The following is a 15,077-nucleotide window of genomic DNA, read 5'->3' as shown; positions in this document are numbered from 1 at the left end:
CAGGCTGCCTAGGACTGTGATCAGCAATGGCCTTAGTTCTTGACAGACTTGAGAATCTCTTTCAGCCTTTACTGGACACACAGTACAAAATGGGAGGTAATCTGCTCTTCTTGGGTCTGACTGGCTCTCATAATAAACAAAGTAAAGTTTGGGGTTTGTAGCAACAACCAATTTCTTATTTCTTTCTTCCTATACAGAGGAAGCACTGTGAAGCTTTAGAGACTAAGTACCAATAAACCCCATCACAGCATAAATGTTTCTTAAGAAAGAGACCATCTGCAAGATTTTAGAAAGTCTCAGGATGGCAGGAAAAGCTCTAGGAATGAGGAAACAGCAGATTGTGTACTGCCCCTGCAGGCCTCTCTGAGTGGGAGAAGTCCTGCGCTCAGGGGCTTGGTCTGATAGAACTGATTTCCTTTCTGGTTGAGGGGAGGGCACAGCCCTAGAAACGACTGATGGGTCATTAACAGGGATGGAGCAGAAGCAGTGTTGAAAGTCACTCTGTAATTTTCTCCCACAACTTTAGAGGGTGTCAAGTTTATTTATTCTAATAATTTAAAATAATTAAAAATAAATTTATATTTATAAGTAAGTAATAATAATTTATTATCATCATTTTACCTTCCTTCCTTTTTAACAACTGGAGTTGATAGAATTGGGGCTGGAGAAGTGGCAGGTAGAGGAATATGGTTTCAAATTTAATATTGGCCACATGGAAGACGACTCTACACATGGACATCATCAGATGGTCAATACCGAAATCAGATTAATTATATTGTTTGCAGACAAAGATGGAGACGCTCTATACAGTCAGCAAAAACAAGACTGGGAGCTGACTGTGTCTCAGATCATGAACTCCTTATTGCCAAATTCAGACTGAAATTGAAGAAAATAGGGAAAAGCACTAGACCATTCAGGTATGACCTAAATCAAATCCCTTACGATTATACAGTGGAAGTGAGAAATAGATTCAAGTGATTAGATCTGATAGGCAGAGTACCTGAAGAACTATGGATGGAGGTTCGGAGGTTCATGGCATTGTAGAGGAGGCAGGGATCAAGACCATCCCCAAGAAAAAGAAATGCTAAAGGACAAAATGGTTGTCTGAGGAGCCTTACAAATAACTGAGAAAATAAGAGAAGCTGAAGGCAAAGGAGAAAAGGAAGGATATATGCATCTAAATGCAGAGTTCCAAAGAATAGCAAGGAGAGATAAGAAAGCCTTCCTCAGTGATCCATACAAACAAGTAGAGGAAAACAATAGAATAGGAAAGTCTAGAGATCTCTTCAAGAAAATTCAAGATACCAAGGGAACATTTCATGTAAAGACGGGCACAATAAAGGACAGAAATGGTATGGACCTAACAGAAGCAGAAGATATTAAGAAGAGGGGTCAAGAATACACAGAAGATGTATAGATCAGTCTTATGGACTCTGTGGGAGAGGGAGAGGGTGGGGAGATTTGGGAGAATAGCATTGAAACATGTATAATATCATGTATGAAATGAGTCGCCAGTCCAGGTTCCATGCATGGTACTGGATGCTTGGGGCTGGTGCACTGGGACGACCCAGAGGGAGGGTAGGGGAGGGAGGAGGGAGGAGGGTTCAGGATGGGGAACGCGGGTATACCTGTGGCGGATTCATTTCAATATTTGGCAAAACTAATACAATATTGTAAAGTTTAAAAATAAAATAAAATTAAAAAAAAAAAACTTCAAAAAAAAATGAATGTGGTTCAAGAGAGAGGGGACATATGTATACCTGTGGCTGATTCATGTTGATGTATGGCAGAAACCAATACAATATTGTGAAGCAATTTGCTTTCAATTAAAAATAAATAAGTTTGGGGGGAAAAAAAAAGAATACACAGAAGAACTGTACAAAAAAGATCTTCATGACCCAGATAACCATGATTTGTGATCACTGACCTAGAGCCAGACATCCTGGAATGTGAAGTCAAGTGGACCATAGAAAGCATCACTATGAACAAAGCTAGTGGAGGTGATGGAATTCCAGTTGAGCTATTTCAAACCCTAAAAGATGATTCTGTGGAAGTGCTGCACTCAATATACCAGTAAATTTGGAAAACTCAGAAGTGGCCACAGGACTGGAAAAGGTCAGTTTTCATTCCTATCCCAAAGAAAGGCAATGCCAAAGAATGTTCAAACTACCATATAATTGCACTCATTTCACACGCTAGTAAAGTAATGCTCAAAATTCTCCAAGCCAGGCTTCAACAGCATGTGAACCAAGAACTTCCAGATGTTCAAGCTGGATTTAGAAAAGGCAGAGGAACCAGAGATCAAATTGCCAACATCTGCTGGATCACTGAAAAAACTATAGAGTTCCAGAAAAACATCTACTTCTGCTTTATTGACTATGCCAAAGCCTTTAACTGTGTGGATCACAACAAACTGAGGAAAATTCTGAAAGAGATGGGAATACCAGACTACCTGACCTACCTCCTAAGAAATGTGTATGCAGGATAAGAAGCAACAGTTAGAACTGGACATGAAACAACAGACTGGTTCCAAATTGGGAAAGGAGTACCTTAAGGCTGTATATTATCACCCTGGTTATTTAACTTATATGCAGAACACATCATGAGAAATGCCGGGCTGGATGAAGCACAAGCTGGAATCAAGATTGCTGGGAGAAGTATCAATAACCTCAGATATGCAGATGATACCATCCTTATGGCCGAAAGTGAAGAAGAACATAAGAACCTCTTATTGAAAGTGAAAGAGAGTGAAAAGGTTGGCTTAAAACTCAACATTCAGAAAATGAAGATCATGGCATCTGGTCCCATCACTTCATAGCAAATAGATGGGGAAACAATGGAAACGGTGACAGACTTTATTTTGGGGGGCTCCAAAATCACTGCAGATGGTGACTGCAGCCATGAAATTAAAAGACACTTGCTCCTTGGAAGAAAAGCTATGACCAATCTAGAAAGCATATTCAAAAGCAGAGATATTACTTTGCCAACAAAGGTCCGTCTAGTCAAGGCTATGGTTTTTCCAGTAGTCATGTATGGATGTGAGAGTTAGACTATAAAGAAAGCTGAGCACTGAAGAAATGATGCTTTTAAATTGTGGTGTTGGAGAAGACTCTTGAGAGTCCCTTGGACAGCAAGGAGATCCAACCAGTCCATCCTAAAGGAAATCAGTCCTGAATGTTCATTGGAAGGACTGATGCTAAAGCTATAACTCCAATAATTTGGGCCACCTGATGGGAAGAACTGACTCATTTGCAAAGACCCTAATGCTGGGGAAGATTGAAGGCAAGAGGAGAAGGAGATGACAGAGGATGAGATGGTTGAATGGCATCATCGATTTGATGGACATGAGTTCAAGCAGGCTCTGGAAGTTGGTGATGGACAGGGAATCCTGGTATGCTGCAGTCCATGGGATTGCAAAGAGTCAGACACGACTGAGTGACTGAACTTAACTGACATGGATAAAGCACAGCCATTAGAACTCATCATTAAAGTTTAATCTGAACCATGAGGAGAAGCCATTCTGTCACATAACTCAGTGAAGAGAAGCAGAACAAAGGGGGAGTAAGATTATGAAGAGTTTTATGGCCCCAGAGAAACCTGCATCACAAAGAATGAAACTACTCAATATGAATCTGCATTAGGCTAGGAATAAAAGCAGATTTTGTTCTTTTTTATCTTAATGCTCCTGCTTTATTCTCTTTCATCCCTCATTCAACTCTCAAGTCTCAAATATTGAATGATATTGAGGGTTTATTACTAACTTTTTAAGTGATAAAGGTATCGTGATTATGTGTTTAAGTAAGGTCCTTTAAAGATATATATTAAGTAAGATCCTTTAAAGATATATATTAAACAGTTTCCAAATAAAATTATATAATGTGAGAAATTTGCTTAAAATAAAAGAGAGGACAGAGGAAGAGGAGATTTGGAATAAAATAAAACCAGCCATGAATTGATCATTGATGAAGCTGGGTGATGGGTACATAGAGGTTCATTATAATATTTAATATCTTAATATGTGTTTGAAGTTTTTTATAATAAAAAAGATTTTTAAATCTCATTTTTTGAGAGTGGTCCTAGTTAGATCTGCTTCTTCTGCCTTAATACTCTTGTCTTCAAAGACTTTTTATCAGTGACTCAAAGTTGAGACCTACAGTTTTCTACCAGTGGGGATGGGTTACTTTGAACAGTTCACACCTTGTGACAAAGGGCATAGGTTTGAAGACCTCTGAGTAGACTTAGAAGTTCACAGTAACAATACATGTCTTCTTTGTAGATATGTGGGCATGTGATGCTGATGGAATGTAAAATTGTATAACCACTTTGGAAAGCATTTGGCAGTTTCTTAAAGAGTTGGGCATTTATCACAAATTATAGAATTCCCTTTTTTCATGGCTGAATAATGTTCCATTGTAGTGTGTGTGTGTCTGTGTGTGTGTGTGTCTGTGTCTGTGTCTGTGTGTGAGTGTGTGTGTATCACATTTTCTTTATCCATTCATCTGTCGATAGACACTTAGATTGTTTCCATGTCTTGGCCATTGCAAATAACGCTTCATTGAACATGGGAGTGGAGATATCTCTTCAAGATAGTGATTTAATTTGATGACCCAAGTGAAAGTGAAAGTGAAGTTGCTCAGTCATGTCTGGCTCTTTGCGACCCCATGGACTGTAGCTCACCAGGCTCCTCAGTCCATGGAATTCTCCAGGCAAGAGTACTGGAGTGGGTTGCCATTTCCTTCTCCAGGGGATCTTCCTGACCCAGAGATTGAACCTGGGTCTCCCGCATTGCAGGCAGATGCTTTACTGTCTGAGCCACAGGGAAGCCCCAAATTTCACTCTATTCCTCTTGCAATTATTCGCCTACTTCAAATCTTTCCTTTGTCAAAGTCAGTCCACACACACTAATATTCTAATTCTTTCCAACCACTTCCCTTAGAGTTCTAGGCTCAGTAGGCACATGGTCTGCCTTCCTATTTTACCATCTTCTTTCTGTAAACATGATTGCTATATTGTCAGCCTTTTACATCCATTTCCTTCTCACCTCCTCACCTGCAACTGCTAAGCCAGTGTCACACTTTTTATACTTTTGTTAAAGTAGAACCTCACTTCAATAATGGAGTAATTAAGAGCTTGGGTTCTGGAACTGGTCCAAAACCTGTCTCTCCTGGATAGTAGCCAGATAACTTCAGGCAAAATACTTTTCCATTCTTAATATCAAGTTTATTATCTATTATTAAAAGACGAGAATAATAGTAAATAATACACGTAGAGTACTTAGCACTGTTATTGGCACTTAATACTTAATGCATTTTAGTTACTGTTTTGTCCTATCAAAATCCCAAGGATGACTCCTGCTGGGCTTTCTTTTCTGTCTTGTGGACTACTGCCTAGAGACTGTGAGCTTCAGGGGGGAACCCCCCACCCTGCCCTCGAAGAAAAGAGAGAAGCTTTGTTGAGGGAGAGACTCCAGATGGTAGAACTAAAGCAGTACATCTTGGATGAAATGTTAATTTAATTCTTTTTTTGATTTCTAGATTTTCCTGTTTTTAGGCTGCATGTGTTTTCTCCTAGCAGTTGGTCATTATATTTGGGAAAACAACAAAGGTTACTACTTCCAGGATTATCTGCCGTGGGAAGACTATGTCTCTTCATCAGTTTTCTCTGCCACCCTTATGTTCTGGTCCTACTTCATTATCCTCAACACCATGGTGCCTATTTCCCTCTACGTCAGGTAGGCTTCTTTGACAGCTGAGGGAGGAGCTGACTTCTTCTGGGGGGGGATACTTCCTTCTTATTCCCCAACTAGACTGTGAACTTTTAGGAAACACAGATGCTGTGCTCTTTAACCTTTTACTTTCCAGAGTGCCTGGTGCACAAAACACTCTGAGAAATATTTAGAGTTTGCATAAATGCTTTCTATGTCCAGAATACTGTGCTAGATACTTTGTGGGTTATATAATAAAAAAATTATTCCTACACTCAAATAATTTATAATGTACATGACTAAATAAGACATACAAACACATGAAATAATTAGAAAACAATGCACACAAATTTTGTGTTAAAGTAAAAGCTAGGCAGCCCCTAGTTTATCAATGACCCAGATTCTAAACAGTCATTTGTAAATGACTCAGAACTCAGAATGCTTTTTCCCCCAGAAACAATGTGGCAAACTGCAGGTAGGTGTGATTGTGACTTAAATTCTGGTTCCTAAAAGATGGAGAAGATGAAGGATGTTTCCTTCCCCTTTTCATGAGCACATTGGAAAAAAATTTGAAATATAGGTAAAATAAGTTTTTACTGTATTCCAATCTCCTTTTTTGAGTTCCAGCATTCCCTTTCACATAAATGCACCCAAACACATTTTCTGCATCCTTTTCGGGTTTTCTAAACCCTACATTGTGGCATCCGAACCCTAAAATCACCCTATATGCATGTGTGCTAAGTTAGCTAAATTATCTTACTAATTAAATATTTATTGAACACCTACTATGTTACCAACAAAGGTACCAACAAAGGTCCGTCTAGTGAAAGCTATGGTTTTTCCAGTAGTCATGTATGGATGTGAGAGTTGGACTATAAAGAAAGCTGAGCACAGAAGAATTGATGCTTTTGAACTGTGGTGTTGGAGAAGACTTTTGAGAGTCCCTTGGACTGCAAGGAGATCCAACCAGTCCATCCTAAAGGGAGTCAATCTTGAATATTCATTGGAAGGACTAACTGATGCTGAAGCTGAAACTGCAATACTTTGGCTACCTGATGCAAAGAACTGACCCATTGGAAAAGACCCTGATGCTGGGAAAGATTGAAGGTGGGAGGAGAAGGGGACAACAGAGGATGAGATGGCTGGATGCCATCACCGATGCAATGGACATGAGTTTGAGTAAGCTTCGGGAGTTGGTGATGGATGGAGAAGCCTGGCATGCTGCAGTCCATGGGGTCATAAAGAGTCTGAACAACTGAGCGACTGAACTGACTATGTGCCAAGCACTATATTAGGTTACAGAGAAAGATACATGAATAATAATACAGCCCTTCCTCCAGATAAGCTTACAACATAGCCATGGAAACAGATACTTAAGTAAATAATTGATACAATATGAAGAATTATGTAATAGAAATTAATATGTGAATGCTATGGGAGCCTAGAAAAGGAATAGGTTGGTTCCACCTGCAGAGTCTTAGGAATTTACAGAAAAAAGTAATCATCAAACTGATACATGAGAAAAGAGGAGAATTTACCAATAAGAAAATATGAAAATAATATTACAAGCAGAAAGATCAGTATGTACAAAGGTTAGAGGTTTTTAAAAGCTTGATCTGGTCATAGAACAGTGAGTGAGCCTAGACTGAGGTGTTGGATGGTAATTTAGGATTAGAGTCAGGAGAGCCTTCAATGCTAGGTCAAGGAGTTTGGGCTTTATCCTAAGACCAACAGAAATCTTTCTAAGGAAAGAAATAATATCATTAAGTGTCTGAGTTTAGAGAGGTTGCTATGGTGACTGGTCTGGTGAAGGAAGAGAGGGGTCAAAACTCAACACATGAGGACTAATAAAGTCAATAATGAGGGCCTGAGCACCACCTCCCTCACCTCAAACAAAAGATTCATGTTTCTTAATGCAGTTGTCTCAGACAGGGGTTACTAATGAAGCAATGAGATAACACACACTCCTGCCAGTCCATTCTGAAGGAGATCAGCCCTGGGATTTCTTTGGAAGGAGTGATGCTAAAGCTGAAACTCCAATACTTTGGCCACCTCATGCGAAGAGTTGACTCATTGGAAAAGACTCTGATGCTGGGAGGGATTGGGGGCAGGAGGAGAAGGGGACGAGAGAGGATGAGATGGCTGGATGGCATCACTGACTCGACGGATGTGAGTCTGAGTGAACTCCGGGAGTTGGTGATGGACAGGGAGGCCTGGCGTGCTGCGATTCATGGGGTAGCAAAGAGTCGGACATGACTGAGCGACTGAACTGACTCAACTGAAGTATGAATGATGATAGGAAGGAAGGCACTTAAAAAGTCTGCACTGTTTTAAAATGAAGATGCTTGTTAACCATGTTGTTATTTAGTGGCTAAGTCATGTCCAACTCTTTTGTGACCCCATGGACCGTGGCTTGCCAGGCTCCTCTGTCCATGGGATTCTCCAAGCAAGAATACTGGAGTGGGTTGCCATTTCCTTCTCCAGGGGATCTTCCCAACCCAGGAATCAAATCCACATCTCCTGCATTGGCTGAGCCACAAGGGAAGCCATGGAGAATCCATAAGGCGTGTCATTTAGAATAAAAGTGGAATGTGACTAACACAACTGGGAAAATTCAGATAAAATGGAGAGGAAGCTGTTTTAGGAAAAAGCTACCCTACAGGCAAGCTGGGTCTGCTGAGAACTTTATCAGAGGATCAGCTCCAGTAAGCTGTTTCTGAGTCTCACACATCTTCCCCTTCCTCTTCTGAAACGAAGAAGCACAGTCTCCAGTCTCAAGTATCTCTCTTCCCCATTAATGAGTTTACGTGACAGCAGCAATACCCCTCTAATTAAGCTTTGGCTGCCTTTTATAAACTAGCTTAACTCTGTCAGGCCTTGCATTGTTACAGAATTTTAAAAAATTTGAACGAAGTAGTATAAAGGGAATATGCCTCAGCAAAGTTAATCAGTTTTCTGGTAATAAGTAAAGACTTGAGTGATAATGATCAAAGTAGAATTACAGTGGGTTGGCTAGTATGAAGGGTCCTTCAAGACTGTAGGTTCTGAGAGAAGGTATTCTGATTTTCATTTCTACCACAGGACTGGAAAGAAGGAAACCAGGGGGATGAATTTACTTGCCCTGTGTTGACCCAGGACCCTTCTTTTCTTGCTTTCTCCTTAGTGTTGAGATAATAAGATTGGGCAACAGTTTCTATATCAACTGGGATCGGAAGATGTTTTATGAACCAAAGAACACACCAGCACAGGCTCGTACCACCACCCTTAATGAGGAGCTCGGCCAGGTCAAATATGTGTTCTCTGACAAAACAGGGACCCTGACTCAGAACATCATGATTTTCAACAAGTGTTCAATTAACGGGACATTATATGGTATGCATGTCTTTCTGCTTTCCCTTGGGGAAATTTTACTTTGTGGGTTGTTCTCAGGAATAATCTATCTCTAAATCTGTATGTCTCTAAATTCACATTTACTTACTCTTACAACTTGCTGTCCCCTAAGCAAAGATCACCTAGTCCATTCAGTTCTAACCAAAAAACACTTACCTAGCACATTATAGATGCCATCCATTGTGTGGGACATTGCAAATATGTATAAGACTTAATCTCTGTCTTCAGAGAATTGCCAATGTCTTGGGAATGTTAGTTAATCTCACATTAAATCAGATGGTGCAACCAGGGTGTTACTGAAGCTGCTATTCTCCTGATTCCACCTCAGATCAATAAACAGTCTAGAAAGAAGTCATCAAAGGGTGCTCAGAATTTGATTAGTGTCTCCCTTACCCGGTTGTTCATTTATTTCCTGTGTTAGATGAGCTTGTTTTTGTGATAGTGTTAAGTCTTCATATGTGTGAACATTATGGCAGTAACTAGCGAAGGAAAGCAATCACATCAAAAAAGCTAGAGCACATGGGGTATTCTTCCGGGATGATGGAAAAGCTTTGAAGCTAGAAAGATGTGGTGGTTGTAAAACATTGTGAATGCACTAAATGCCCCTGAATTGTACTCTTTAAAATGTACAGTTTTTTAAAAATTTAATAATTAAATTTAAAAATTACAGTTAAAGGATTTTTAAAAGCTAGAGCATTCTAATATTTTCTATTACTCCTGCCAAATAAGTTTTCACATGTATAAACTCTGAAAGATTATTTTGGGGTGGTTGATTTGGGTGAGGATCTTAATTTTCTAACTCATTGTGAGACCTGATCATATGCTAGGTAGGGTTGCAAAGGGTCCTGGGTATTTCTGCAGTTGGCATCAGACTGTCTTCCACCCCCAATCTGTCTGTGCTATCTACTGGCCAAGAACCCTAAGCATTCCAGCACTACTTTAACCTCTCTTCTAGGGGACTTTTCTGATGAAGAGCTTCCTGAGGTTCAAGGTCTCATAGATGCCAAGCCTCCAGGCTCACCTTACTCACACTTAAGGAGAAGAGTTGCACCCCAAGCAGCAGAATTCTTACCATTTGCTTGGAGAAAGGAGCTTATAGGGCACTGAGAGCTACATGGCCTGAGGAGATTTGAGGAGCTTAATTGCAAGTCTAGGATGATAGAATCAGAAGAAATAAGCTTTTAAAATCCTCCTTAGAACTTCCCCTGCAGTCCAGTGGTTAAGAATCTGCCTGCCCAATGCAGGGGATGAGGATTCAATCCCTGGTCAGGGAACTGGGTATATCCCACATACGTCAACTAAGAGTTCAAATACTGCAACTCAAAGATTCCGCTTGTAGCAATTAAGAACTGGCGCAACCACATAAAAGAATTAAATTTTTAAAAATCCTCCTTTATTTTGGGGACTTCCTTGGTGATCCAGTGGTTAAGAATCCACCTTCCAATTCTGGAGACTTGAGTTTGATCCCTGTTAGAGGAACTAAGATTCCACGTATGGTGAAGCAACTAAGCCCTTACACCACAACTACTGAGCCCGCATGCTCTGGAACCCACAAGCCACAACTTGAGAAGCTGGCATGCTGCAACTAAAACCCAATGCAGCCAAATAAAATAAATAAATATTTTTAAAATCCTACTTTAAATTACTATGAAAGAAAAGTAAAAGTATTGATCTCTCAGTCATGTCCAACTCTTTGTGATCCCGTGGACTATAGCCCAACAGGCTCTTCTGTACATGGAATTCTCCAGACAAGAATACTGAAGTGGATAGCTATTCCTTCTCCAAGGGGATCTTCCCAACCCAGAGATTGAACCCAGATCTCCTGCACTGCAGGCAGATCGTATGACCCAGTAATTCCATTCCTAGGTATATACCAAAAAGAGGAAAAAGAAAACAAGGATTCAAACAGAGAGACGTATCCATGTTCATTGCAGCAGTATCCGCAATAGCCAAAGGTGGAAACAACCCATGTTTCCATCAGCAATTGAATAGGTAAACAAACTGTGATATATCCATTTAATGGAATGTTGTTGTTAATCAGTCACCAAGTCATGTATGCTTCTTCGTGATCCCATGGACTGCAGCACGCCAGGTTTCCCTGTCCCTCACCATCTCCTAGGGTTTGCCCAAGTTCATGTCCATTGAATCAGTGATCATTAAATCAGCCATCCAACCATCTCATCCTTTTGCCCTCTTCTCCTTCTGCCTTCAATCTTTCCCAGCATCAGGGTCTTTTCTAATGGAGTCAGTGGTTTGAATCAGGTAGCCAAAGTACTGGAGCTTCAGCTTCAGCATCAGTCTTTCTAAAGAGTATTCGGGATTGATTTCCTTTTAGATTGACTGTTTTGATCTCCTTGCTTTCCAGGGGACTCTCAAGAGTCTTCTTCAACACTACAGTTTGAAAGCATCAATTCTTCGGCACTCTGCCTTCTTTACTGCCCAGTTCTCACATTTGTACATGACTACTGGAAAGACCATAGCCTTGACTATACGGACCTTTGTCAGCAAAGTGATGTCTTTGCTTTTTAACACACCGTAGGTTTGTCATAGCTTTCCTGCCATGGAAAGTATTCCTGTAATGGAATACTCAGACAGTTCAGTTCAGTCATTCAGTCGTGTCCGACTCTTTACAACCCCATGAACCACAGCACGCCAGGCCGCCCTGTCCATCACCAACGCCCAGAGTCCACCCAAGCCCATGTCCATTGAGTCGTGATGCCATCAAACCATCTCATCCTCTGTCATCCCTTCTCCTCCTGTCCTCAATCTTTCCCAGCATCAGGGTCTTTTAAAATGAGTCAGCTCTTCACATCAGGTGGCCAAAGTATTGGAGTTTCAGCTTCAACATCAGTCCTTCTAATGAACACTCAGGACTGATCTCCTTTAGGATGGACTGGTTGGATCTCCTTGCAGTCCAAGGGACACTTAAAGTCTTCTCCAACACCACAGTTCAAAAGCATCAATTCTTCGGACCTCAGCTTTCTTTCTAGCCCAACTCACATCAGTACATGACCACTGGAAAAACCATAGCCTTGACTAGATGGACCTTTGTTGACAAAGTAATGTCTCTGTTTTTTAATATGCTGTATAGGTTGATCATAACTTTCCTTCCAAGGAGTTCAGTTCAGTTCAGTCACTCAGTCATGTCCCGACTCTTTGCGACCCCATGAATCACAGCACGCCAGGCCTCCCTGTCCATCACCAACTCCCAGAGTTCACCCAAACCCATGTCCATTGAGTCAGTGGAAGTTCACGTATTGCTGAAGCCTGGCTTGGAAAATTTTGAGCATTACTTTAATAGCGTGTGAGATGAGTGCAATTGTGCAGTAGTTTGAGCATTCTTTGGCATTGCCTTTCTTTGGGATTGGAATGAAAACTGACCTTTTCCAACCCTGTGGCCACTGCTGAGTTTTCCAAATCTGCTGGCATATTGAGTGCAGCACTTTCACAGCATCATCTTTCAGGATTTGAAATAGCTCAACTGAAATTCCATCACCTCCACTAGCTTTGTTTGTAGTGATGCTTCCTAAGGCCCACTTGACTTCACACTCCAGGATGTCTGGCTCTAGATGAGTGATCACACCATCATGATTATCTGGGTCATGAAGTTCTTTTTTGAACAGTTCTTCTGCGTATTCTTGCCACCTCTTCTTAATATCTTCTGCTTCTATTAGGTCCCTACCATTTCTGTCCTTTATTGAGCCCATCTTTGCATTAAATGTTCCCTTGGTATCTCTAATTTTCTTGAAGAGATCTCTAGTCTTTCCTATTCTATTGTTTTCCTCTATTTCTTTGCATTGATCGCTAAGGAAGGCTTTCTTATCTCTCCTTGCTATTCTTTGGAACTCTGTATTCAAATGGGTATGTCTTTCCTTTTCTCCTTTGCTTTTTGCTTCCCTTCTTTTCACAGCTATTTGTAAGGCCTCCTCAGACAGCCATTTTGCTTTTTTGTATTTCTTTTTCTTGGGGATGGTCTTGATTCCTGTGTCCTGTACAATGTCACGACCTCCAACATAAAAAGTAAAAAGTTCTGACACATGCTACAACATGAATGATTCTTGAAAACTTTATGCTATGTGAAATGAGCCAGACAAAATAGGAAATAGTGTATCATTCTACTTGTATGAAACATCTAGAATAGGCAAATTTATAGAGGCAGAAAGCAGATTAGAGATTACCAGGGGCTGGGAATAAGGGAAAGTAAGGAGTTTCTGTTTAGGATGCTGAAAAAGTTTAGGAGATATATAATGGTGAGTGTTGCACAATATTGTGAATGATACTAATTTTTTAACTAAAAAATGGTTAAAATGAAAATTTATGTTATATATCTTTTACCACAATAAAAAGAAATGTAAATCCTTCTTTAAAACCTTTGCCAAGTGTGTACTCTGTTTACTTACCAACAGGTGATGTTTATGACAAAAACGGACCTAGGACAGAAGTCTCCAAGGTGAGTGTTTACAGCTCCCTGTGAGGTACATGCAGGAGCTGAGCGAGGCTATGCTTTACAGCAGCATCTTCAGTACAGACTGGGACTCCCTGAGCCCCTGAAATACCCCAGCTGTTATTGACCCTGTAATATCAGAAAGTATTATGGAAATAACCTGTTTATTTGAGCAGATTTGGGTTTGTGTTTTTAAATGAAAATACCTTTTTATAAGAAGGTTATTATGTATATAATTACATACAAATGATATATAAATATTTTTAAAGTCAAGAATGTCTATAGAAGCCAGCAAAGGGATAAATCCTTGAGCTCATAAAAATGATCTAGGACAGCAAATAAATAGTGGTTTAAGATACTTTTTTGGAAGACATTACATTACTTGAGAATAAATTCTAGTTCTGCATATAAATATTACTTGTTTTCTCAATAGTGCTATTAAAATTTCTTTAAAACATTTATTTACTTATTAATAAATAAATAAATTGAAAATAGCTTTATTGGGTTTTTTTCTGTTTAAAAAAATTATCTGTGCTTATAATAAGAAATTCAAACAATATAGAAATGTATGAAGAAGAAAGTTAAAAATGATTTAGTCTCATTTAGATAACCAGTGTCAAATTTGGGAGTATTTTACTGTGAAGAAGGCTGAGCACCGAAGAATTGATGCTTTTGAACTGTGGTGTTGGAGAAGACTCTTGAGAGTGCCTTGGACTGCAAGGAGATCCAACCAGTCCATTCTAAAGGAGATCAGCCCTGGGATTTCTTTGGAAGGAATGATGCTAAAGCTGAAACTCCAGTACTTTGGCCACCTCATGCGAAGAGTTGAGTCATTGGAAAAGACTCTGATGCTGGGAGGGATTGGGGGCAAGAGGAGAAGGGGACAACAGAGGATGAGATGGCTGGATGGCATCACTGACTCGATGGATGTGAGTCTGAGTGAACTCCAGGAGTTGGTGATGGACAGGGAGGCCTGGCGTGCTGCGATTCATGGGGTCACAAAGAGTCAGACACAATTGAGTGACTGATCTGATCTGATCTTTTCAGATACTTTTCATGTGTATATATACACACATATACATCTAGGTCTGATAGGTAGGTAAGTAGGAAGGAAGGATGGATGGATCACAACATCCATGCTATTTTCAGCCTCTTTTTATTCATCAGACACAGTATATATTGTGGCCCTCCTTCCATGTCAGTATATTTAGGTATATTTATGTCTACATCTATATCATTTTGAATGACTGTCGTATCCAGCTATATCGATACCTCTTTTTTTTTTAATTGGAGGCTAATTACTTTACAATATTGTATTGGTTTTGCCATACATTGACATGAATCCGCTACGGGTGTACATGTGTTCCCCATCCTGAACCCCCTCCCACCTCCCTGCCCATCACATCCCTCTGGGTCATCCCAGTGCACCAGCCCCGAGCATCCTGTATCATGCATTGAACCTGGACTGGCGATTCATTTCACATATGATAATATACATGTTTCAATGCCATTCCCCCAAACCATCCCACCCCCGCCTTC

At 40.2% G+C, this 15,077-nt stretch overlaps 1 protein-coding gene across 1 annotated transcript in view; it reads left to right on the top strand.

The window, feature by feature from the left end:
* LOC102279750 (phospholipid-transporting ATPase FetA-like) overlaps positions 1-15,077 on the top strand; it is a 74,553-nt gene that overhangs the window by 31,319 nt on the left and 28,157 nt on the right. The window contains exons 11-13 of the mRNA XM_070375688.1: positions 5,535-5,731; positions 8,868-9,076; positions 13,501-13,544. Coding sequence (XP_070231789.1) covers positions 5,535-5,731; positions 8,868-9,076; positions 13,501-13,544 — 450 coding nt within the window. The remainder of the gene's footprint in view (positions 1-5,534; positions 5,732-8,867; positions 9,077-13,500; positions 13,545-15,077) is intronic.

This window comes from Bos mutus, chromosome 8, assembly GCF_027580195.1.
Source record: "Bos mutus isolate GX-2022 chromosome 8, NWIPB_WYAK_1.1, whole genome shotgun sequence".
Lineage (NCBI taxonomy): Eukaryota > Metazoa > Chordata > Mammalia > Artiodactyla > Bovidae > Bos > Bos mutus.
This window is presented reverse-complemented; position numbering and strand designations above follow the sequence as displayed.